We start from the raw sequence: 26412 nt of genomic DNA, 5'->3' as shown, positions 1-26412 counted from the left end.
ACATTACACTGGAGAGCTCTGATACATATACTTCAGCTGCATGGCACATTACACTGGAGAGCTCTGATACATATACTGTAGCTGCATGGCACATTACACTGGAGAGCTCTGATACATATACTGCAGATGCATGTCACATTACACTGGAGAGCTCTGATCCATGTACTGCAGCTGCATGACACATTACACTGGAGAGCTCTGATACATATACTGCAGCTGCATGGCACATTACACTGGAGAGTTCTGATCATACTGCAGCTGCATGGCACATTACACTGGAGAGCTCTGATACATATACTGCAGCTGCATGGCACATTACACTGTAGAGCTCTGATACATATACTGCAGTGGCTGGACGCATTACACCGGAGAGTTGTGATCTTACTGTAGCTGCATGGCACATTACACTGGAGAGTTCTGATCATACTGTAGCTGCATGGCACATTACACTGGAGAGCTCTGATACATATGCTGCAGCTGCATGGCACATTACACTGGAGAGCTCAGATACATATACTGCAACTGCATGGCACATTACACTGGAGAGCTCTGATACATATGCTGCAGCTGCATGGCACATTACACTGGAGAGCTCTGATACATAAACTGCAGTGGCTGGGCGCATTACCCCGGAGAGTTCTGACCTTACTGTAGGTGCATGGCACATTACACTGGAGAGTTCTGATCATACTGTAGCTGCAGGGCACATTACACTGGAGAGCTCTGATACATATACGGTAGCTGCATGGCACATTACACTGGAGAGTTCTGATACATATACTGCAGCTGCATGGCACATTACACTGGAGAGCTCTGATACATATACGGTAGCTGCATGGCACATTACACTGGAGAGCTCTGATACATGTGCTGCAGGTGCATGGCACATTACACTGGAGAGCTCTGATACATATACTGCAGTTGCACGGCACATTACACTGGAGAGCTCTGATATTTATACTGCAGCTGCATGGCACATTACACTGGAGAGCTCTGATACATATACTGCAGCTGCATGGCACATTACACTGTAGAGCTCTGATACATATACTGCAGTGGATGGGCGCATTACACCGGAGAGTTCTGATCTTACTGTAGCTGCATGGCACATTACACTGAAGAGTTCTGATCATACTGTAGCTGCATGGCACATTACACTGGAGAGCTCTGATACATATGCTGCAGCTGCATGGCACATTACACTGGAGAGCTCTGATACATATACTGCAGCTGCATGGCACATTACACTGGAGAGCTCTGATACATATACTGCAGCTGCATGGCACATTACACTGGAGAGTTTTGATCATACTGCAGCTGCATGGCACATTACGCTGTAGAGCTCTGATACATATACTGCAGTGGCTGGGCGCATTACACCGGAGAGTTGTGATCTTACTGTAGCTGCATGGCACATTACACTGGAGAGTTCTGATCATACTGTAGCTGCATGGCACATTACACTGGAGAGCTCTGATACATATGCTGCAGCTGCATGGCACATTACACTGGAGAGCTCAGATACATATACTGCAACTGCAAGGCACATTACACTGGAGAGCTCTGATACATATGCTGCAGCTGCATGGCACATTACACTGGAGAGCTCTGATACATAAACTGCAGTGGCTGGGCGCATTACCCCGGAGAGTTCTGATCTTACTGTAGCTGCATGGCACATTACACTGGAGAGTTCTGATCATACTGTAGCTGCATGGCACATTACACTGGAGAGCTCTGATACATATACGGTAGCTGCATGGCACATTACACTGGAGAGTTCTGATACATATACTGCAGCTGCATGGCACATTACACTGGAGAGCTCTGATACATGTGCTGCAGGTGCATGGCACATTACACTGGAGAGCTCTGATACATATACTGCAGTTGCACGGCACATTACACTGGAGAGCTCTGATATTTATACTGCAGCTGCATGGCACATTACACTGGAGAGCTCTGATACATATACTGCAGCTGCATGGCACATTACACTGTAGAGCTCTGATACATATACTGCAGTGGCTGGGCGCATTACACCGGAGAGTTCTGATCTTACTGTAGCTGCATGGCACATTACACTGGAGAGTTCTGATCATACTGTAGCTGCATGGCACATTACATTGGAGAGCTCTGATACATATGCTGCAGCTGCATGGCACATTACACTGGAGAGCTCTGATACATATACTGCAGCTGCGTGGCACATTACACTGGAGAGCTCTGATACATATACTGCAACTTCATGGCACATTACACTGGAGAGCTCTGATACATATGCTGCAGCTGCATGGCACATTACACTGGAGAGCTGTGATACATATACTGCAGCTGCATGGCACATTACACTGGAGAGCTCTGATACATATACTGCAACTGCATGGCACATTACACTGGAGAGCTCTGATACATATACTTCAGCTGCATGGCACGTTACACTGGAGAGCTCTGATACATATACTGCAGTGGCTGGGCACATTACACCGGAGAGTTCTCATCTTACTGTAGCTGCATGGCACATTACACTGGAGAGCTCTGATACATATACTTCAGCTGCATGGCACGTTACACTGGAGAGCTCTGATACATATTCTGCAGTGGCTGGGTGCATTACACCGGAGAGTTCTGATCTGACTGTAGCTGCATGGCACATTACACTGGAGAGTTCTGATCATACTGTAGCTGCATGGCACATTACACTGGAGAGCTCTGATACATATGCTGCAGATGCATGGCACATTACACTGGAGAGCTCTGATATATATGCTGCAGCTGCATGGCACATTACACTGGAGAGCTCTGATACATATGCTGCAGCTGCATGGCACATTACACTGGAGAGCTCTGATACATATGCTGCAGCTGCATGGCACATTACACTGGAGAGTTCTGATCATACTACAGCTGCATGGCACATTAGACTGGAGAGCTCTGATACATATACTGCATCTGCATGGCACATTAGACTGGAGAGCTCTGATACATATACTGCAGCTGCATGGCACATTACACTGGAGAGCTCTGATACATATACTGCAGTGGCTGGGCGCATTACACCGGAGAGTTCTGATCTTACTGTAGCTGCATGGCACATTACACTGGAGAGCTCTGATACATATACTTCAGCTGCATGGCACGTTACACTGGAGAGCTCTGATATATATTCTGCAGTGGCTGGGCGCATTACACCGGAGAGTTCTGATCTGACTGTAGCTGCATGGCACATTACACTGGAGAGTTCTGATCATACTGTAGCTGCATGGCACATTACACTGGAGAGCTCTGATACATATGCTGCAGATGCATGACACATTACACTGGAGAGCTCTGATACATATGCTGCAGCTGCATGGCACATTACACTGGAGAGCTCTGATACATATGCTGCAGCTGCATGGCACATTACACTGGAGAGCTCTGATACATATGCTGCAGCTGCATGGCACATTACAGTGTTGAGCTCTGATATATATGCTGCAGCTGCATGGCACATTACACTGGAGAGCTCTGATACATATACTGCAACTGCATGGCACATTACACTGGAAAGCTCTGATACATATGCTGCAGATGCATGGCACATTACACTGGAGAGCTCTGATACATATGCTGCAGCTGCATGGCACATTACACTGGAGAGCTCTGATACATATGCTGCAGCTGCATTGCACATTACACTGGAGAGCTCTGATACATATACTGCAGCTGCATGGCACATTACACTGGGGAGCTCTGATACATATGCTGCAGCTGCATGGCACATTACACTGGAGAGCTCTGATACATATACTGCAGTGGCTGGGCGCATTACACCGGAGAGTTCTGATCTTACTGTAGCTGCATGGCACATTACACTGGAGAGGTCTGATACATATACTGCAGCTGCATGGCACATTACACTGGAGAGCTCTGATACATATGCTGCAGCTGCATGGCACATTACACTGGAGAGCTCTGATACATATACTGCAGTGGCTGGGCGCATTACACCGGAGAGTTCTGATCTTACTGTAGCGGCATGGCACATTACACTGGAGAGTTCTGATCATACTGTAGCTGCATGGCACATTACACTGGAGAGCTCTGATACATATGCTGCAGCTGCATGGCACATTACACTGGAGAGCTCTGATACATATGCTGCAGCTGCATGGCACATTACACTGGAGAGCTCTGATACATATACTGCAGCTGCATGGCACATTACACTGTAGAGCTCTGATACATATACTGCAGTGGCTGGGCGCATTACACCGGAGAGTACTGATCTTACTGTAGCTGCATGGCACATTACACTGGAGAGTTCTGATCATACTGTAGCTGCATGGCACATTACACTGGTGAGCTCTGATACATATGCTTCAGCTGCATGGCACATTACACTGGAGAGCTCTGATACATATACTGCAGCTGCATGGCACATTACACTGGAGAGCTCTGATACATATACTGCAGCTGCATGGCACATTACACTGGAGAGCTCTGATACATATACTGCAGCTGCATGGCACATTACACTTGAGAGCTCTAATACATATGCTGCAGCTGCATGGCACATTACACTCGAGAGCTCTGATACATATACTGCAGCTGCATGGCACATTACACTGGAGAGCTCTAATACATATACTGCAGCTGCATGGCACATTTCACTGGAGAGCTCTGATACATATGCTGCAGCTGCATGGCACATTACGCTGGAGAGTTCTGATACATATACTGCAGCTGCATGGCACATTACACTGGAGAGCTCTGATACATATACGGTAGCTGCATGGCACATTACACTGGAGAGCTCTGATACATATACTGCAGCTGCATGGCACATTACACTGGAGAGCTCTGATACATATACTGCAGCTGCATGGCACATTACACTGGAGAGCTCTGATACATATACGGTAGCTGCATGGCACATTACACTGGAGAGCTCTGATACATATACTGCAGCTGCATGGCACATTACACTGGAGAGCTCTGATACATATACGGTAGCTGCATGGCACATTACAATGGAGAGCTCTGATACATGTGCTGCAGCTGCATGGCACATTACACTGGAGAGCTCTGATACATATACTGCAGCTGCATGGCACATTACACCGGAGAGCTCTGATATATATACTTCAGCTGCATGGCACATTACACTGGAGAGTTCTGATCATACTGCAGCTGCATGGCACATTACACTGGAGAGCTCTGATACATATACTTCAGCTGCATGGCACATTACACTGGAGAGCTCTGATACATATACTGCATCTGCATGGCACATTACACTGGAGAGTTCTGATCATACTGCAACTACATGGCACATTACACTGGAGAGCTCTGATACATATACTTCAGCTGCATGGCACATTACACTGGAGAGCTCTGATACATATACTGTAGCTGCATGGCACATTACACTGGAGAGCTCTGATACATATACTGCAGATGCATGTCACATTACACTGGAGAGCTCAGATCCATGTACTGCAGCTGCATGGCACATTACACTGGAGAGCTCTGATACATATACTGCAGCTGCATGGCACATTACACTGGAGAGTTCTGATCATACTGCAGCTGCATGGCACATTACACTGGAGAGCTCTGATACATATACTGCAGCTGCATGGCACATTACACTGTAGAGCTCTGATACATATACTGCAGTGGCTGGACGCATTACACCGGAGAGTTGTGATCTTACTGTAGCTGCATGGCACATTACACTGGAGAGTTCTGATCATACTGTAGCTGCATGGCACATTACACTGGAGAGCTCTGATACATATGCTGCAGCTGCATGGCACATTACACTGGAGAGCTCAGATACATATACTGCAACTGCATGGCACATTACACTGGAGAGCTCTGATACATATGCTGCAGCTGCATGGCACATTACACTGGAGAGCTCTGATACATAAACTGCAGTGGCTGGGCGCATTACCCCGGAGAGTTCTGACCTTACTGTAGCTGCATGGCACATTACACTGGAGAGTTCTGATCATACTGTAGCTGCAGGGCACATTACACTGGAGAGCTCTGATACATATACGGTAGCTGCATGGCACATTACACTGGAGAGTTCTGATACATATACTGCAGCTGCATGGCACATTACACTGGAGAGCTCTGATACATATACGGTAGCTGCATGGCACATTACACTGGAGAGCTCTGATACATGTGCTGCAGGTGCATGGCACATTACACTGGAGAGCTCTGATACATATACTGCAGTTGCACGGCACATTACACTGGAGAGCTCTGATACTTATACTGCAGCTGCATGGCACATTACACTGGAGAGCTCTGATACATATACTGCAGCTGCATGGCACATTACACTGTAGAGCTCTGATACATATACTGCAGTGGATGGGCGCATTACACCGGAGAGTTCTGATCTTACTGTAGCTGCATGGCACATTACACTGGAGAGTTCTGATCATACTGTAGCTGCATGGCACATTACACTGGAGAGCTCTGATACATATGCTGCAGCTGCATGGCACATTACACTGGAGAGCTCTGATACATATACTGCAGCTGCATGGCACATTACACTGGAGAGCTCTGATACATATACTGCAGCTGCATGGCACATTACACTGAAGAGCTCTGATACATATGCTGCAGCTGCATGGCACATTACACTGGAGAGCTCTGATACATATACTGCAGCTGCATGGCACATTACACTGGAGAGCTCTGATACATATACTGCAACTGCATGGCATATTACACTGGAGAGCTCTGATACATATGCTGCAGCTGCATGGCACATTACACTGGAGAGTTCTGATCATACTACAGCTGCATGGCACATTAGACTGGAGAGCTCTGATACATATACTGCATCTGCATGGCACATTAGACTGGAGAGCTCTGATACATATACTGCAGCTGCATGGCACATTACACTGGAGAGCTCTGATACATATACTGCAGTGGCTGGGCGCATTACACCGGAGAGTTCTGATCTTACTGTAGCTGCATGGCACATTACACTGGAGAGCTCTGATACATATACTTCAGCTGCATGGCACGTTACACTGGAGAGCTCTGATATATATTCTGCAGTGGCTGGGCGCATTACACCGGAGAGTTCTGATCTGACTGTAGCTGCATGGCACATTACACTGGAGAGTTCTGATCATACTGTAGCTGCATGGCACATTACACTGGAGAGCTCTGATACATATGCTGCAGATGCATGGCACATTACACTGGAGAGCTCTGATACATATGCTGCAGCTGCATGGCACATTACACTGGAGAGCTCTGATACATATGCTGCAGCTGCATGGCACATTACAGTGTTGAGCTCTGATATATATGCTGCAGCTGCATGGCACATTACACTGGAGAGCTCTGATACATATACTGCAACTGCATGGCACATTACACTGGAAAGCTCTGATACATATGCTGCAGATGCATGGCACATTACACTGGAGAGCTCTGATACATATGCTGCAGCTGCATGGCACATTACACTGGAGAGCTCTGATACATATGCTGCAGCTGCATGGCACATTACACTGGAGAGCTCTGATACATATACTGCAGCTGCATGGCACATTACACTGGAGAGCTCTGATACATATGCTGCAGCTGCATGGCACATTACACTGGAGAGCTCTGATACATATACTGCAGTGGCTGGGCGCATTACACCGGAGAGTTCTGATCTTACTGTAGCTGCATGGCACATTACACTGGAGAGGTCTGATACATATACTGCAGCTGCATGGCACATTACACTGGAGAGCTCTGATACATATGCTGCAGCTGCATGGCACATTACACTGGAGAGCTCTGATACATATACTGCAGTGGCTGGGCGCATTACACCGGAGAGTTCTGATCTTACTGTAGCTGCAGGGCACATTACACTGGAGAGCTCTGATACACATATTGCAGTTGCATGTCACATTACACAGGATAGCTCTGATACACATACTACATCTGTAAAGATTATTACCTGTTTGACTATCACATGACTATGGTTTCTAATCCACAAACAAATTGATACAGTAAGTATACTTAAAAATTGTATATAATTTGATTAATTTTATTTGTGAAAACCAAAATAACCTTTTAAAATTATCCATATTTATATTAAAAATTACCATAGACTATACTGTATGATTACTTTTATGCTTTTATATTATAGGCCACTGACCCTGATTCTGGAATTTTTGGAATGATTACATACTCATTATTACCTGAATCCATGTAAGTATATAAAGGAATAGCAACATTTGTATAGGGATTAAAGATGAGCAAATTGTTTCTGCAAAATTTAGTTCATTACAATTTTTTTAATTTGCAAATCTGAATAATTCTCAAATTTGTTTAGGAAATATTACCTAAAATGACCTCTCCCATGTTACAGATGGCATAAGTCAGAGAAGAAGGAACACGTGACCTTTGACACACACTAGCGTGCTTCCCTATAATGCCTTGCAGTAGGCAGTCCATCCTATAGCACAGTCACTGATGAGGGACTATAGGTGTGAGGTCACTGATGACTTATAGTCACTATTAGGCTATGTGTCCACGATCAGGCTATAGGTAACACATAGATCACACAGGTAAATCCACATGTGTTCATTGTATCACTCCCTATACATTCCATTGTGGAAATAGCGTCTCTCCAGCAGAAATTGACATCCTGCGGCTCGTAAAGCCGCGCCATCTGTGAGTTTACGTGGCGTCAAATAGAACCACAGTGGGAATGGGATTTCTATAAATCCCATATACTGTGCTTCTAATGTAGAACGTAGCATTTTGGAAGCAGCTCAGGTGAGCAGCGTCCAAAACGCTGTTATTACGGATTATGGTAATGTACACTAAGGGTATGGGCACACGTTGAGTATTTGGTGCAGAAATTTCTGCACCATTTCTGCATCTGTTAGCAGGAAAACGCGGCCTCAAAAACGTTTCATTTTTGCCAGTATTTTTTCAGTGCTATCAATGGGTGAAAAACACTGGCAAAAACGCACAGAGAATTAACATGCTGCAAATTTTTTTCGGCACCAAATCTGCAAGTCAAAAATACTGAGCGCGTGCATGACACTTCAGGTTTCTCATTCACTTTGCTGGCATCAGGTTTTGCTTCAGGTTTTGTCACAAATCCGCACAGAAAATAACACGACAAAAAAAGCACTAAATCTGCAACGTGCGCAGATAACCTTAGAGTTAGGCAGATCGTGTAAAATTGGAATTTTCCAACTTTGACGAATTTTCCTCCAAAATTTGATTTGTGGCTAATAAATTCTACCATTAATGCAAATACTGCCTTATTAATGTCACAGTGACCTTGGCATGTTAACCAAAAGCCTTTTAATGGCACACTGCAGTATGAGATTTTTTAGTCTACTTAAATTGTAAAAACGATCCAAAAATTATCCTTTTTTTGAGGGCAGATACCTCCCTTCATGGTGTTCATACTGAGACGGTGCCAGATCCGACTCTAATATTCCTGCTGTCTGAGGCAAAAATTTAAGTGGCGCCCCCCCCAACCCACGCAGTATTCATTCCCAAAAAGATGAGTCTGGCACCCAAACTCCAGAAAATATTTGGTTAAAAACAATGATACTTTATTAAATCAATATTAGGTAACAAAATCAAACAATTAAAAGCAAGATATCCTGGCAAACAACTAACACTGGCCTAAGCGTTTTGAACTGCTGTGTGAACAGTTCTTAGTCATGACATACTAAGTAAGCTACTAACTTGCGTTCAAATAACAGTACTTCCCCTAATGCAAGTATTTTATACATATAATTAATTAGGGTGCGTAACACTAATTAAAAATCATAGGGTATAATGGCATTAGAGAGAATGGCCATATAACATGCTCAAAAAAAGGGGGTGGTGGAGGAGAGTAAGTAGAAAAGGAAATACATGCAAATTACATATTACTACCAACATAATATGATTAGGAAATCCCATGGTATTAAAGTCAAAAACTTTATGCAGCAAACGTGTAAAGTTCAAATACACGCTTATTTACATAAGTGAGAACAATGGGTTAATAAATATAATTTAAATCTGACCAGAAATGTAACCCTTCAGGGTATCTGGTCTCCAAATCAAAGATGTAGAGTGCTTACTTACAAACTCCTTTTTTATGTCAATCACCTCCTTGTTCAAGGTTTTTCACCTGTTCAATGCCAATTACTCTGAAATAGTTGAAAGGGAACTTGTCACATGAAAAAATATGGGGTTAGTCTGCAGGTTAATAGCGTTCTAAACCTGCCCGAGGCCCGCACTTAGAGCCCCGCTTCCGGGAGGACATTAACTTTATTCCCGCTGGCTGGGTTCTTCTTTCAGTCACAGGGGTGGCGCTGCCGTAGGTTCAGTCACCGCTTTTTGTATAGAGAGTTGCGGCTATAACCACACCCCCTGGCACTGACAAACAGCAGTTTCAGCATTAGGGCCATCCCCTATGAAGGAATACAGCACCAGAACCACCAACAATATATGAATGTAGCACCAGGAACACCATAAGTACATAAAAACATCACCAAAACCACCATCAGTACATGTGTGCATCACCAGAACCACGATGAGTAAATGCATATATATCCAAAACCATCATCAGTACATGAATACATCACCAGAACCACCATTAGTATCACCATGAATACTGCAACAGGACCACCATCTGTACATGAATACATCGGCAGAAGCACCATCATTTCATGATACCAGCAACAGAACCATTATAATTACATAAATACAGCACCAGAACCATTTTTATACAGGAATACAGCACCAGAACGAACATCAGTACATTCTGATCAGTGTCATTCCAGGTAATAACTCAGGAATGCTTCACCAGATCCCAGTGATTCTGACATTGTTTTCTGTGACATATTGTACTTCATTTTAGTGGTAAAGTTAGGACAATATTTTGTGCATTCATTTGTGAAAATGTCGGAGAATTGGCAAAAATTTTGAAAATTTCACATTTTTCAAATTTTTTAATTTTTATGCCCTTAAACCAGAGAGTTATGTCACACAAAATAGTTAATAAATAACATTTACCACATGTCTACTTTATACTAGCATCATTTTTTAAACATATTTTTTTTTGTTAGGAAGTTAGAAGGGTTAAAAGTTGCTCAGTAATTTCTAATTTTTACAACAAAATTTGAAAAACCATTTTTTTAGAGACCACATCACATTTGAAGTGATTTTGAGAGGCCTATGTGACAGAAAATACCCAAAAGTGACACCATTTTAAAAACTGCACCCCTCAAACCGCTCAGAACCACATTCAAGAAGTTTATTAACGCTTTAGGTGCTTCAAAGGAATTAAAGCAATGTGGAAGTAAAAAATTAAAATGGTACTTTTTCCCACAAAAATGTTACTTTAGCCCCCTTGCATTTTTACAAGGGTAACAGGAGAAGATGCACCATACAATTTGTTGCACAATTTCTCCTGAGTACGGTGATACTTTATATGTTGTGGAAATCTACTTGTTTGAGCGCACAGCAGGACTCAGAAGGGAAGGAGTACCATTTGACTTTTTGGAATGCAAAGTTAGCTGCAATCGATAGCGGACGCCATATCGCGTTTGGAGAGCCCTTGATATGCCTAAACAGTGAAAACGCCCCAAAAGTGACCCCATTTTGTAAGCTAGACCCATCAAGTAATTTATCTAGATGTGTGGTGAGCACCTTGAACTTCCAGGTGCTTCACAGAATTTCATAACGTTGAGCCGTGAAAATAAATAATCAAATTTCCCCCACAAAAATGTTGTTTGAGCCTCAAATTTTTTATTTTCACAAGGGTAAAAGGAGAGAATGGACCCCAAAATTTGTTGTGCAATTTCTCCTGAGTATGCTGATAACCGAAATCTTGTAGAAAACTACTGTTTGGGCACACCGGCACGGCTTGGGAGGGAAGCGTTTGATTGGAGTAGGTTCGGATGCCATGTCACATTTGAAGAGCCCCTTACATGCCAAAACAGCAAAAAAAAACACAAATGACCCCATTTTGGAAACTACACCTTTTGATGAATTCACTTAGGGGTGCAGTGAGTATTTTTAACCGTCAGGCGATTCGCTGAATTGTATAACATTGGGCTGAGTAAATGAAATATTACCGTTTTTTTCCACTAAAATGTTGCTTTAGCCCCAAGTTTCTAATTTTCAGAACGGGTAGTAGAAGAAAACGAACAGTACAATTTGTTACGCAATTTCTCCTGAGTACGACAATAACCCATATGTGGTTGCAAACTACCTTTGAGTCACATTGCAAAGCTCCGAAGGAGCGCCGTATTACAGTGCACCATTTGCTGGAATGGTTTCAGGGTGCCTCCATTTTACAAACTACACCTCTCAATTAATTTATCTAGGGGTGCAGTAATCATATAGACACCACAGGTGTGTCACAGAATTTTATACCGTTGGGCAGTAAAGAAAAAATAATTACATTTTTACCACAAAAAAAATATTTTAGCTCCAAATTTTACATTTTTACAAGGGGAAATTGGTAAAAATGGCATCAAAATTTGTCACACAATTTCTGCTGAAAGTGGCAATACTCCATATGTGGCTATACAGTACAGCTTAGCTACATGGCGAGACTCGGGAGGGAAGGAGCGCTATTTGACTCTCGGAGAACAAATTTTTGTAGAATAGTTTGCGGACTCCATATACAGAGCTCCTAAGTGCCAAAAGAGCAGAATCCCCCCTCAAGTGACCCTATATTGGAAATTGCACTCCTCTGGGAATTTATCTACAGGTGTAGTGACGACTTTGTCTCTACAGGTATTTTCTAGAAAAACAAGCAGCAAAGGATGCTGCTTAGTGAAAATTGCAAATTTGACATTGTAGTGCCCAGTACATTGTAGCCCCCATAGATTGTGACCAGCTCTTGCTCTGGAGACACGCATCCCGTAAATTAAGAGCTCATTGCTACAGAAATGCCAAATATGTGGACGCTAAATGTGGTTTAGGCACACTCTGAGGCTTAGAAGGGAGGGGGAAATTTGGAAGCGCAGAATTTGCTGTATTTTATTATTTTTTTTGGAGGGCGAGCCATAGCACTTTTCCAGAGCCTTTGTGCTACCAGTAACATGGAAGCACCCTCTATTTCCATTAACAGGTGATGGACCTGAGTGGGGACTTTTTTTTTGTGGATTGAGTTGAAGCTTTTAATGGGAACATTTTACATAAGATTTTGGATCACATTTATCTTGCGCTCTACGCTGAGCACTTACATTGGGATTTCCATCTAAATCTCCTAATGACTTGATTCAGATGAAAGCCCTGTGGGATCCACTCACTGTAATGAGGCAGCAGCGTTATTCTGGACTTAGTTTGCCTTCTGTTCAGCAGTGTCCTTCTTTTCAGAGTTACCCAAAATTGTAGTCTACCGTGCTTTTATGCACGCTTAATAAGACGGACACAGACAGATCCTAGGACAGACAGCGTCCAAAGTGACTCTATCTGCCTCATTATAGGGAATCTTCCATTGAATCACGTATTTCTGAGATTTACACAGAAACCTCAGTGTCAGCGTAGAGCGCAGGATAAATGTGAGCCAAGCCTTACTTCGATTTTTGGGAGGCAGAATGAACAAATCAACAGTCAAAAATTGGTTTTATTTTTTTTACGCTGTTCACTGTGCGGTTTATGTGATTAGATGACTCTGTTCTCCTGGTCGGTGCGATTACAGAATTTACAAAAAACAGCAATTCAGGATTTGTTTTTTTAATGCCGTTCACTGTGTGGTAAAATTGATAAGGCAGCTTTATTATTTGGGTCAGTACGATTACAGCGATACCACATTTATATATTTTTTTTATATATTTTGCTGCTTTTACACAATAAAAACTATTTTATAGAAAAAGGAATTGTTTTTGCATCGATACATTCTGAGATGTATAACTTTTTTATTTCTCCTCTGATGGAACTGTATGGTAGCTAGTTTTTTTGCGGGATAAGGTGACGTTTTCATCTAAGCCATTTTTATTTACACTCGTTTTATTGATCACGTTTTATTCCACTTTTTGTTCAGCAGTATGATGAAAAAGCATAGTTTTTTTTTACAGTGTTCACTGAAGGGGTTAACTAGTCTGACAGTTTTATAGAGCGGGTCGTTCCGGACATGGCGATATCATATCTGTGTACTTTTTTTGTTTCTTTTTGTTTTTACATAAATATACGTATTTATTGATTTCATATTTTTACATTTTTTTACATTTATTTTGTGATTTTTTTAAAATAGTTTACTGGATTTTTTACTTTTTTACTTAGCCCCTGTATGGGACTTCAACTTTTATTTCTCTGACCACTGGTCTCATGCATTGCAATACATATGTACTGCAATGCATGAGACCTGTCAGTTTTACATTGACAGATCACCTTTTAGACACTGCTGCTGGCTCAGTCTAGGGCCATGGCCCCACTATCAGTATTCGGTCAATATTTTTTCTCAGGAGTGGGAGTCAAAACCAGGCATGGGTGTTAAATGCAGCATTGGTGCACTTGTTTCCATTATACCTTTTCTCTGATTGTTTCACTTCTGGTTTTGGCTCCCACTCCTGAGAAAAAATACTGTCAGAATACTGACCAAATACTGATAGTGGGGCCGTAGCCTAGCAGGGCACCATAGCTGTCAGACCCGGATGTCATCATTTGACCTCCAATTGCCATAACAACCCTCGGTTCCCCCGTGATCATGTCGTGGGGGTGCCGGAGTGGTGAGAGAAGGAGCCCACTCCTCTCACAATCCTCTAAATGCTGCGATCGCTGTTTATTGCAGCATATAGAAAATAACAAAGGGTTAACATCATTGGGATCTGAGCCAATCAGGTCCTGATGATGTTGCTGGTCAGAGCTATCGCTTGCACCAGAATCCCAGCTCTTGCAGGACTCTGTTGGTCCTGAGTACTACAAGACCGCCGACCATAGAGAAACATCAGCGCTGCACAAAGCCCAGCAAGCGCCAAAGTTTATATACTGTCGGCGGCTGTGAAGGTGTTAAACACCAATCTTAGTACAGCGATTAATTGCAATGTCAAGTCAGCCCCCACAATATACATTGGTATAGAATTTCCTTATCAATGGTAAGCAGATACTAGTTGTTTCCAGTCATTATCAGACTCCGAACCGTGAGGGGCGTGGCTTGGAGCTCATGCTGAGCGGTCGGGTTTAGCAGAGGCTCCTGCATTTTAGCCTTAACCTACGGGATTTACCCTTTTAACGGGTTTTAAATCTCGCTACAAAAACATGGATTTGTCTGGGATGTCTTCCTGATCCCAAAAGACCCGTTTGATCTCTTCTACAGCCTGGATTGACCCGCTGGATCTCACCCACGATATCTATAGTAAGCCGTCCTGTTAAAACGTCCCTTGTACGATCGCTGATACATCTGAGGACATTTGCTGTTTATTCAGTTTGCTTTTGGCTTGGGTGAGACCCTCTTCTAATATGTGAGACTCAGGAGATTTTCTGACTGACTTCCAGCCTTTTGAGGTGACTGTGTGGAGCCTGTTGTCATGGATACAGCACTAGCAGCGGCCATTTTGCTTTATTCTTACACTGGTATGATAACATAGTGGACCAGGGGCGGCTGGAAATCTACTTTCGTGTGCTCTTTTCTAATTACACCAACTGTAAATGCTCTCCCCGTGATTGAACTTACCCGGAGAGGTGCTGTCTCGTCTCTGCTTGTCCCTGCCTGCCTGAGGAGCGACAGTGTATATCCTGCAGCCGGTGTGGCGATCTCACCTGCTGTCGACTCCCCGTGGCATTCCTGGCGTTGGTGCAGGGACCTACTGTGAGGTCTGACATCGAAGATCTCAGTGTCCAAGGGGGTCCTGGTGAAGGAGGAGCTGCTTCCTTTTAAGCTGTGAGGCGGCCCCCCTAGAACCTGGAGACCAGGACTCGCTGAAGTGTTTCATGTTGGTGCTTTGTGGATGGGAGACATATTGCCAACTCTCCTATACTACCTCCTGAAGATTAAACTGAAGCTGGTCTGCTTATTATCTGAAGTAATAGCCTTGTTGTCTCTGTCTTTATAACTCCTCCCTGAGTCCAATAGAACTGTGCTCTATTGAAGCAGCTGCTCACAACTTCATTAACTATTCAGAGATTATTAACACTTTGTGTCCCTGGAAGGGGAGATTGGACTCTTTGACTTCTGGACCTCTGCAATCAAGACTGGCCTCTCATTTAAGCATTGAAATAGGTTTTGTACTATGCAAAGTTGGTCCCTTCTTCCTTTCCCTTCTTTCTTGACTTTCCTTGACTCTCCTCTTTTCCTCGCTTTCTCTAGGTATTCACTGTCACTGTGATATTTTCTCTCATTGTTCCCAAAACTTGATATCCTGCCTCTGCCTGGTGCTAGTAATTCTGCCTTTCTCTTTGTCTACTGCTAGGATAGATACTCTCTACGCACATTAGTTAGTGACATACTGGTCTATATCAATAATAATACCTGGTAGTACTCCTTAGGACCATGGCGTCCCATAAGTTGAGACCAGAAAAAGCAAAACTTATGGGTAAAGACGCTGTTCAGTCAGGATCCTCACAGAGGGATCGTTCCAGATCCCCCACAAAAAATACTGATAATGACTCGTGGTCATGTTCCCAAAATCCGAAGTTAGATGACTCCACGGCTTTGGTCCTCCACAGCAGAGGAGGGACAAAAGAAAAGAACTAACATCTAACATTTCAATTACGAGGGAAACCTCTGATTCAGAGGAGAATACGTCTCCTATTACTGGCCCAGCCAAGCAGAGGATGAGGATGGAAAGTCCTAACAAATCGGACAACTGCGACCCCCTTCTCAAATTTGATTGGTCCCAACAGATAGATCAGACTTTCTTTAAGGACATCTTTGCAGCCTTTAGGGAATCCCTTCGTATTGACTTTGACTCTCGTTATGATAAACTCCAAAAATCTATTGACTTGGGTAATCTTAGGACAGATAAAAATGAGTCCAAAATTTTTGACTTGGGAGAAATGAGTAATAAATTGGAGAGGGAAAACCGTCATCTTAGAGAAGAACTACAGGGTGTTAAGAATAAACTTACCGACTTGGAGGATCCTAATAGAAGGCTGAATCTGAAGTTTAGAGCTATACCAGAAACAGTCAAAAATGACCAGTTGGCTCCCTACATTAAGGATTTGGTAAGGGCAGCTATCCCATCCTTGTCTGACTTAGATCTGACCCTGGTGAGAGTACATCGTCTTCCAAATCCCAAGCATCTCCAACCCGAAACCCCCAGAGACATCATTGCTAAATTCCTCTTTTATCACACGAAAGACCAACTAATGGAGTACCTTTGCCGCAAGGGGTCCCTCCCAAAACCTTATAACTCTGTTAAGATATTTGCGGACTTGTCTAGGGAAACTATGACGCAACGCAAAAAATTTATAAAAATTACTGATGCCCTACGTAATAGTCAGATTCAGTACAAATGGGGATTTAATCCCACAAAAGTTCTTTTCTTCTATCAAGGGAAGAACTATGGTGTCTCGGATACTGAAAATGGGAAAAAAATTCTTGGGGATCTGGGGATCATCACCTGATGAACTATATCTATCATTAGGCTGATGCAATCTGCCGAAACTTTAACTCCATATAGGAGGTATCCATCGAAATTTATTCCCTCCTTGTTGGGTTTTCCACAGAGTAATTTGATAGACTCGGACTTGATCTGAGACTACGTTTTCTCTACTTGTTTAGTACAATTCAATATAGTTTGACGTTAGGTAAAATTTAGATATTCCTTGTTATTCTTTCATTCTTTACTTATGTTTAAAGGAAAACTAATGACAGTAATCTCTCATTTAAAATTGAGTCTTTTTTCTTATCTCATCAAACTTGGTTATGTCACTTAAATTCTTGGTCAACAATGTTAACGGCCTGAACTCTCCCCAACGGCGCTTTTATACCTGGAAGATGATTAAAGACTACAAAGCTGATGTAGTGGCCTTACAGGAAACCAAATTTTCCTCTACTAATCAACCTAGATTTTCACACAAGGACTTCCAAAATATATTTCTCGCAAATAATCCCCCAAAAAAATGCTAGCTCTAGATGCAGAGAAGGCTTTCGACAGAGTCTACTGGCCTTTATCTTTGGCACTCTGCAAAAATTCGGCCTTCACGGGAACATTTTTAGGTCTATTAAATCGATGTACTCCAATCAGTCTGCTCGAATCTACTCAAATAACACTCTTTCCCAAAAGTTTAGCCTTTCTAATGGCACTAAACAAGGGTGCCCCCTCTCACCCATCCATTGTTCTCTTTATTGAGCCCTTTGCGGCCTCGATCAGGGAAAATATTAACATTAAAGGCATCCCTATTGATACCGAACAAACCAAAATAGCTCTGTTTGCAGATGATATTTTGCTTACCATTTCGAACCCTCTTAAATCTTTGAGACATGTAACATCATCAATCGAAAAATTTTCCCACCTCTCCCTTTATAAAGTAAATAAATCAAAGTCCCAAATCATAGATTTTAATTTAGATTGTACCCTACTGGCCTACCTTAAAGAAGAATTTGAATACACTTGGGAAGAAAGAAAAATCTCTTATTTGGGAATCCTCATAACTAAGCCCTCAACTGACATAGTCCAGGAGAATCTCTCTAACCTACTTAAAACCTTTCACCAGGACTACTTGCGCCTAACTAAACTTGAGATCTCCTGGCTAGGCAGAATTGAGGCATTTAAAATGCTTCTCCTTCCCAAGTTCTTATATATAATTAGGTCTATTCCTGTCTTTATTCCTAAAATCTGGTTCTAAAAATTCCAAACCCAATTGATGAAGTACATTTGGAACAAGAAGAAACCAAGAATATCTAGGATATCTTTGGAAAAGCATAAGGGGATGGGAGGGTTGAGAGTCCCCAATCTCTATAATTATTACTTAGCTTCAATACTTAAACTTTCACGGGGATGGTTGTTAGACTCAGATATCTCAGCCTGGACTTTTATAGAAAAATCAATCGTTAAAACAAAACAAATGTCGGCATTAATACTAGCTCATCTAATTGAACCCTCCAGGCCTCCTCCAAACTATCCCGCTCTGAGGGCTGCTATTTTGGCATGGAGAAATCTTGTAAATAAATCCCCTGACCGAACTAGCCTGACACCAATAAAAAATATTCCTCTCACAGTACTGGAAATTTTAATACCAAAACTCAATCTATCGACGTGGTTGGATAGGGGAGTACTGTATGTAGATGATATTATGCAAAACGACTCTATAGCGTCTTTCTATTATCTTCAATCCAAGTTCTCTCTTCCTAGAGATGAGAGAACAAGTTGGAGATCTATAGCTAACTATTTTGGAAATTCCTCTCCTACTCTTTCTCTCCCACAAATGCTACAAGACCTTATAAATTCTCCAAACAAGACCCAACTTTGGAAATCAAACATATTCTATAAAATCCTCAATGAGGAGACAGACATTCCTGACCACTCATTCGTAGGGGCATGGGAACAAGAATTGAATCTCAAAATAGATTTGCAAAAACTAAAAAAAACGTTAGCTATTACGTACTCCAATACTGCTTCTTCCACGATTCATGAATCCTACTTTAAAACGCTATCTCGGTGGTATTGGACCCCAGTCAAGCTCCATTGTATTAATCCGGTAAACTCACCAAATTGCTGGACAGCCTGTAACAACCCAGGTACTTTATCACATATATTTTGGAGCTGCCCAAAATTGGTAAACTTCTGGCTAGGAATTAAACAACTCATAACAGATATCACCGGAATGAGAATTGACATTACTCCTCAGCTTGCTCTTTTATCCATAGGCATAGAAGACTTTCCCAAACAGCTGCGTTACATAATTTCACACATATTTTTGACAGCAAAACTCTTCATAGCTTCCAGATGGAAAAGTGATGACCCACCAACTTTAATACACTTGATAGAAAGAGTGATGCAACATAGCATTTTTGAATATAATGCCGCCATTAGGAGTAACTCCTTCTCAAAATACTTAGAACGTTGGGATCTTTGGACCTCGAAATACTCTCCCATGTTATCAAACACGGCTTAGGTGTCATGCCTAAGTTTGTTATTAGCTCATCTTCGCTTTTGTGACAATCTTAATTTGAGATGATGATGAGGATTATGCTCAGTTTGACTTGGATTTCATTTCGGATTTTCTACTCTACTTTGCTTTAAAATACTGTCTTTATTTTATCAAACTCAACAACATTGTATGCTAATATACGAGAATCTTTTAGTTTTTATATATGTTCCCGTGTGTTATGGGAATTGCTGGGAACTGTTGTATTCTAAATGTGAAACCCAATGTTTCTGTTTAAATATGTATGTTCCCCTCCACCCCCCCTCCCTCTTTTATTTATATACCCCCTCCTCCCCTTCTTCCCATTTTATGGAAAATTTCAATAAAAAATATTTAAATATAGACTCCGAACCATACAGGAGCTGCAGTACTGATTAAACATAGACTGTGTCACAAATTATGATTTATACCCAGGTACCTTACAGGTAACATCTTCTCTGATTCTCATCCCTTTTATCTCCATCTGGTCCAGATACCATGAAGACTTTGGACATCTACTCATCGCTGCAAACTTCCATTCTTCTCCTGACTTCAGCAGTGCATACCAACATGGTGGCCTTAAAAATAACAGTGTCATTATAATGCTCCTGATTAAAAATATTTTCCCATGTTGTGCCACTGAATAATAAGTGCCCTAACTCTGCCCCTAATTCCTGCATAAAACATGACTCTTACGCATTGTACGTAGCCTCCACACTGTCCTCTCCTATAAAATATTGCCTCCCTACCATCCGTCCTTTTGAAGTATAACCTCAACACCATCCGCCCTTGTGAACTATAACTTTGACATCATCCCCCTTGTGAACTATAACCTTTACACTCTCCTGCCTTATGAACTATAACAACTACACTTTCCATATTTGATGCTGTCCCCCCTGCAGTTTCCCCCCACACTGTCCCTATCTCCACGCTGACCCTCACCCTGCCCTCTCCAGTCTGTCCCCTTCTTCAGTGTCTCCCCCTCTCTATACTGTTCAATCTCGATATACCACCCCTTCTTTACACTGTCCCCTGTTTATACACGGTGTGCACAATTTTTAGGCAAGTGAGTATTTTCACCATTTCTGTTAACTCTCCTTTCTTAGGGTTTCCAAGATTTATAAAAAAAACAAACCTTTGTTCACTTCTTAAATCCCCCAACAACGGTCTCTTTTTTCTTCCTGTGGTCATCACATGCCATACATCTTTCACATGACTATTGCAGCCTGTCACAGAATCACATGATTTAAATGCCCGCATCACCACTGTGGGACAGTGATTGACTCCAGAAGCCATGTGAAAAATACACAGCATATGATAATTGCAGGAAGCAAGCAAAGATTGGTGGTAACCATTGAAACAGCAACAATGTTGTTAATAGCAGTTTAAAATGCTAATTATATATACAGTACAGACCAAAATTTTGGACACACCTTCTCATTTAAAGATTTTTCTGTATTTTCATGACTATGAAAATTGTACATTCACACTGAAGGCATCAAAACTATGAATTAACACATGTGGAATTATAAACTTAACAAAAAAGTGTGAAACAACTCAAAATATGTCGTATATTCTAGGTTCTTCAAAGTAGCCACCTTTTGCTTTGATGACTGCTTTGCACACTCTTGGCATTCTCTTGATGAGCTTCAAGAGGTAGTCACCAGAAATGGTTTTCACTTCACAGGTGTTCCCTGTCAGGTTTAATAAGTGGGATTTCTTGCCTTATAAATGGGGTTGGGACTATCAGTTGTGTTGTGCAGAAGTCTGGTGGATACACAGCTGATAGTCCTACTGAATAGACTGTTAGAATTTGTATTATGGCAAGAAAAAAGCAGCTAAGTAAAGAAAAACGAGTGGCCATCATTACTTTAAGAAATGAAGGTCAGTCAGTGCGAAAAATTGGGAAAACTTTGAAAGTGTCCCTAAGTGCAGTTGCAAAAACCATCAAGCGCTACAAAGAAACTGGCTCATGAGGACCGCCCCAGGAAAGGAAGACCAAGAGTCACCTCTGCTTCTGAGGATAAGTTTTTCCGAGTCACCAGCCTCAGAAATCGCAGATTAACAGCAGCTCAGATTAGAGACCAGGTCAATGCCACACAGAGTTCTAGCAGCAGACACATCTCTTCAACAACTGTTAAGAGGAGACTTTGTGCAGCAGGCCTTCATGGCAAAATAGCTGCTAGGAAACCACTGCTAAGGACAAGCAACAAGCAGAAGAGACTTGTTTGGGCTAAAGAACACAAGGAATGGACATTAGACCAGTGGAAATCTGTGCTTTGGTCTGATGAGTCCAAATTTGAGATCTTTGGTTCCAACCACCGTGTCTTTGTGTGACGCAGAAAAGGTGAACGGATGGACTCTACATGCCTGGTTCCCACCGTGAAGCATGGAGGAGCAGGTGTGATGGTGTGGGGGTGCTTTGCTGGTGACACTATTGGGGATTTATTCAAAATTGAAGGCATACTGAACCAGCATGGCTACCACAGCATCTTGCAGCGGCATGCTATTCCATCCGGTTTGCGTTTAGTTGGACCATCATTTATTTTGCAACAGGACAATGACCCCAAATACACCTCCAGGCTGTGTAAGGGCTATTTGGCCAAGAAGGAGAGTGATGGGGTGCTACGCCAGATGACCTGGCCTCCACAGTCACCAGACCTGAACCCAATCGAGATGGTTTGGGGTGAGCTGGACCGCAGAGTGAAGGCAAAAGGGGCCAACAAGTGCTAAGCATCTCTGGGAACTCCTTCAAGATTGTTGGAAGACCATTTCCGGTGACTACCTCTTGAAGCTCATCAAGAGAATGCTAAGAGTGCAAAGCAGTCATCAAAGCAAAAGGTGGCTACTTTGAAGAACCTAGAATATAAGACATATTTTCAGTTGTTTCACACTTTTTTGTTAAGTATATAATTCCACATGTGTTAATTCATAGTTTTGATGCCTTCAGTGTGAATCTACAATTTTCATAGTCATGAAAATACAGAAAAATCTTTAAATGAGAAGATGTGTCCAAACTTTTGGTCTGTACTGTATATATATTTTTTTTGTTAAACCATTACTTGCTTTTGGTTAAATTTTCATAAATCCCACAATATACTTTTAATACTGGAAGAAATAAGAGTAATGCAGATTATTAAGGTTACTATTAAATCACAAAGCTAATTCACAATTTTGATGTATTTCTTTCCAGATTGAACTTGTTTCAGGTAAAGCCATCTGAAGGGGAAATCATAGTGGTGAATGGGGATCTTCTAGATCGAGAGCGCATCGCTTTCTATTATGCCACCCTAAAAGCACAGGATGGAATGAATGCCACTGGGACCACTTTTCTTGAAATTGAATTATTAGATATAAATGACTGTATTCCAACTGCTATTGGAATATATAATATTTTTGTCAAGGAGAACACGGAGGATGTCAATATCCAGCTTGAGGTAATAAACAATATAAACACTTATCAAACATAAATATACTTTCTGTTATCTGCATTTTACTTCTAATTTATGTTCTTCTTAGGCGATTGATAATGATGAACCGGGAAATAATAACAGTGTAATTGAATATGAATTTCTACCCAGTGAATTCAGTGGGAACTTCAGCATAAATGTCACCACAGGGCTTATTACAAGTATTGCTCCTTTGGATCGAGAAGCCATTAATATATCACTGAATGGACGCATTACACTGCCTGTGAAATTGTATGACCTGGGAATTCCTTGTTTATCCAGTAATGTTACCGTAACTATCAATGTTGAGGTAATTTTTTCCTGTTTTATGATATGTATTGAATATAATAATCAATATTCTTGCATGTACAGTACAGACGAAAAGTTTGGACACACCTTCTCATTTAAAGATTTTTCTGTATTTTCATGACTATGAAAATTGTACATTCACACTGAAGGCATCAAAACTATGAATTACCACATGTGGAATTATATACTTAACAAAAAAGTGTGAAACAACTGAAAATATGTCTTATATTCTAGGTTCTTCAAAGTAGCCACCTTTTGCTTTGATGACTGCTTTGCACACTCTTGGCATTCTCTTGATGAGCTTCAAGAGGTAGTCACTGGAAATGGTCTTCCAACAATCTTGAAGGAGTTCCCAGAGATGTTTAGCACTTGTTGGCCCTTTTGCCTTCACTCTGCGGTCCAGCTAACCCCAAACCATCTCGATTGGGTTCAGGTCTGGTGACTGTGGAGGCCAGGTCATCTGGCGTAGCACCCCATCGCTCTCCTTATTGGTCAAATAGCCCTTACACAGCCTGGAGGAGTGTTTGAGGTCATTGTCCTGTTGAAAAATAATAAATGATGGTCCAACTAAATGCAAACTGGATGGAATAGCATGTCGCTGTAAGATGCTGTGGTAGCCATGCTGGTTCAGTATGCCTTCAATTTTGAATAAATCCCCAACAGTGTCACCAGCAAAGCACCCCCACACCATCACACCTCCTCCTCCATGCTTCACGGTGGGAACCAGGCATGTAGAGTCCATCCGTTCACCTTTTCTGCGTCGCACAAGTGGTTGGAACCAAAGATCTCAAATTTGGACTCATCAGACCAAAGCACAGATTTCCACTGGTCTAATGTCCATTCCTTGTGTTCTTTAGCCCAAACAAGTCTCTTCTGCTTGTTGCCTGTCCTTAGCAGTGGTTTCCTAGCAGCTATTTTACCATGAAGGCCTGCTGCTCAAAGTCTCCTCTTAACAGTTGTTGAAGAGATGTGTCTGCTGCTAGAACTCTGTGTGGCTTTGACCTGGTCTCTAATCTGAGCTGCTGTTAACCTGCGATTTCTGAGGCTGGTGACTCGGATAAACTTATCCTCAGAAGCAGAGGTGACTCTTGGTCTTCCTTTCCTGTGGTGGTCCTCATGTGAGCCAGTTTCTTTGTAGCACTTGATGGTTTTTGCAACTGCACTTGGGGACACTTTCAAATTTTTCCCAATTTTTCGCACGGACTGACCTTCATTTCTTAAAGTAATGATTGCCACTTGTTTTTCTTTACTTAGCTGCTTTTTTCTTGCCATAATACAAATTCTAACAGTCTATTCAGTAGGACTATCAGCTGTATATCCACCAGACTTCTGCACAACACAACTGATGGTCCCAACCCCATTTATAAGGCAAGAAATCCCACTTATTAAACCTGACAAGGCACACCTGTGAAGTGAAAACCATTTCCGGTGACTACCTCTTGAAGATTATCAAGAGAATGCCAAGAGTGTGCAAAGCAGTCATCAAAGCAAAAGGTGGCTACTTTGAAGAACCTAGAATATAAGACATATTTTCAGTTGTTCACACTTTTTTGTTAAGTTTATAATTCCACATGTGTTAATTCATAGTTTTGATGCCTTCAGTGTGAATGTACAATTTTCATAGTCATGAAAATACAGAAAAATCTTTAAATGAGAAATTGTGTCCAAGCTTTTGGTCTGTACTGTATATTAATAGGGATCACTCACTAGATTTAAAATACGAGCTGCATACATTATAAAGAGACCTGTCAGCAGGATTTTGCTAACTAAACTACAGGCAGTGTCATGTTGGGGTTGCTGCACTGATTAATATGATACCTGAGGTGAAGACATCCGTCCTGTGGTTCCTGTGTAATCAGTATTTGCACTTTTGAGTCAATGATATGCCCGTGCTCCAGGGCGGGACGGTAGGCAGGGTCTTTCCTTGGTGCTCTAGGCCAGATCAGCAAGAAAATATCTGCCCACAGGCCACCCCTATCTCTCTGTCTGCCTGTCTCTATGATGAGGAACATACTTGTGCTTTGGGGCGGGCCTGCGTGTGTGTATGCATATGTGTGGTCTGTGTATACATGTATGCATGTGCTGTGTATATACATACATGTCAGTATGTATGTGCTCTGTGTATATGTGTGTGCATGCGCTCCGTGTATACATATATGTAGGTATGTACAGTATGTGCTCTGTGTATACATATGTGTCTGTATGTATGTACTCTGTGTATACATATATGTGTGTATGTACAGTATGTGCTCTGTGTATACATATGTGTCTATATGTATATGCTGTATATATACATATATGTCTGTATGTATATATGCTGTGCATACATATGTCTGTATGTACAGTATGTGCTCTGTGTATACATGTGTGTATGTATAAAAAAAACAAAGACAAAAGCAAAATACACTAATACCTAAAAGTAAATGGATAAATGTGTGTATGTATGTGACGCGCCACCTGGGCCGTGGGGTACTTGGTGCCGGGCTGGTCATTGCTAGGGCAGATGTCACAGTGGCGGTGACCTGGTCCGTGACCCAGGGCGGTCAATAAAAGGGGAATATTTACAGGGGATTTATTGTTTTTATAT

General features: G+C 42.0%; 1 protein-coding gene across 1 annotated transcript in view; it reads left to right on the top strand.

Annotated features, from left to right (window-relative positions):
• Nucleotides 1-26412, top strand: part of CDHR2 (cadherin related family member 2) — a 436943-nt gene that overhangs the window by 354492 nt on the left and 56039 nt on the right. Inside the window, exons 15-17 of the mRNA XM_073651379.1 lie at nucleotides 8177-8238; nucleotides 23261-23504; nucleotides 23587-23826. Of these exons, the coding sequence (XP_073507480.1) occupies nucleotides 8177-8238; nucleotides 23261-23504; nucleotides 23587-23826 (546 nt within the window). The remainder of the gene's footprint in view (nucleotides 1-8176; nucleotides 8239-23260; nucleotides 23505-23586; nucleotides 23827-26412) is intronic.

This window comes from Phyllobates terribilis, unplaced genomic scaffold (assembly GCF_046119375.1).
Source record: "Phyllobates terribilis strain yellow unplaced genomic scaffold, ASM4611937v1 Scaffold_11__3_contigs__length_659146591, whole genome shotgun sequence".
In the NCBI taxonomy this organism is placed as follows: Eukaryota; Metazoa; Chordata; class Amphibia; order Anura; family Dendrobatidae; genus Phyllobates; species Phyllobates terribilis.
The sequence above is the reverse complement of the archived record's forward strand: the minus strand, read 5'-3'. Positions and strand labels throughout refer to the sequence as shown.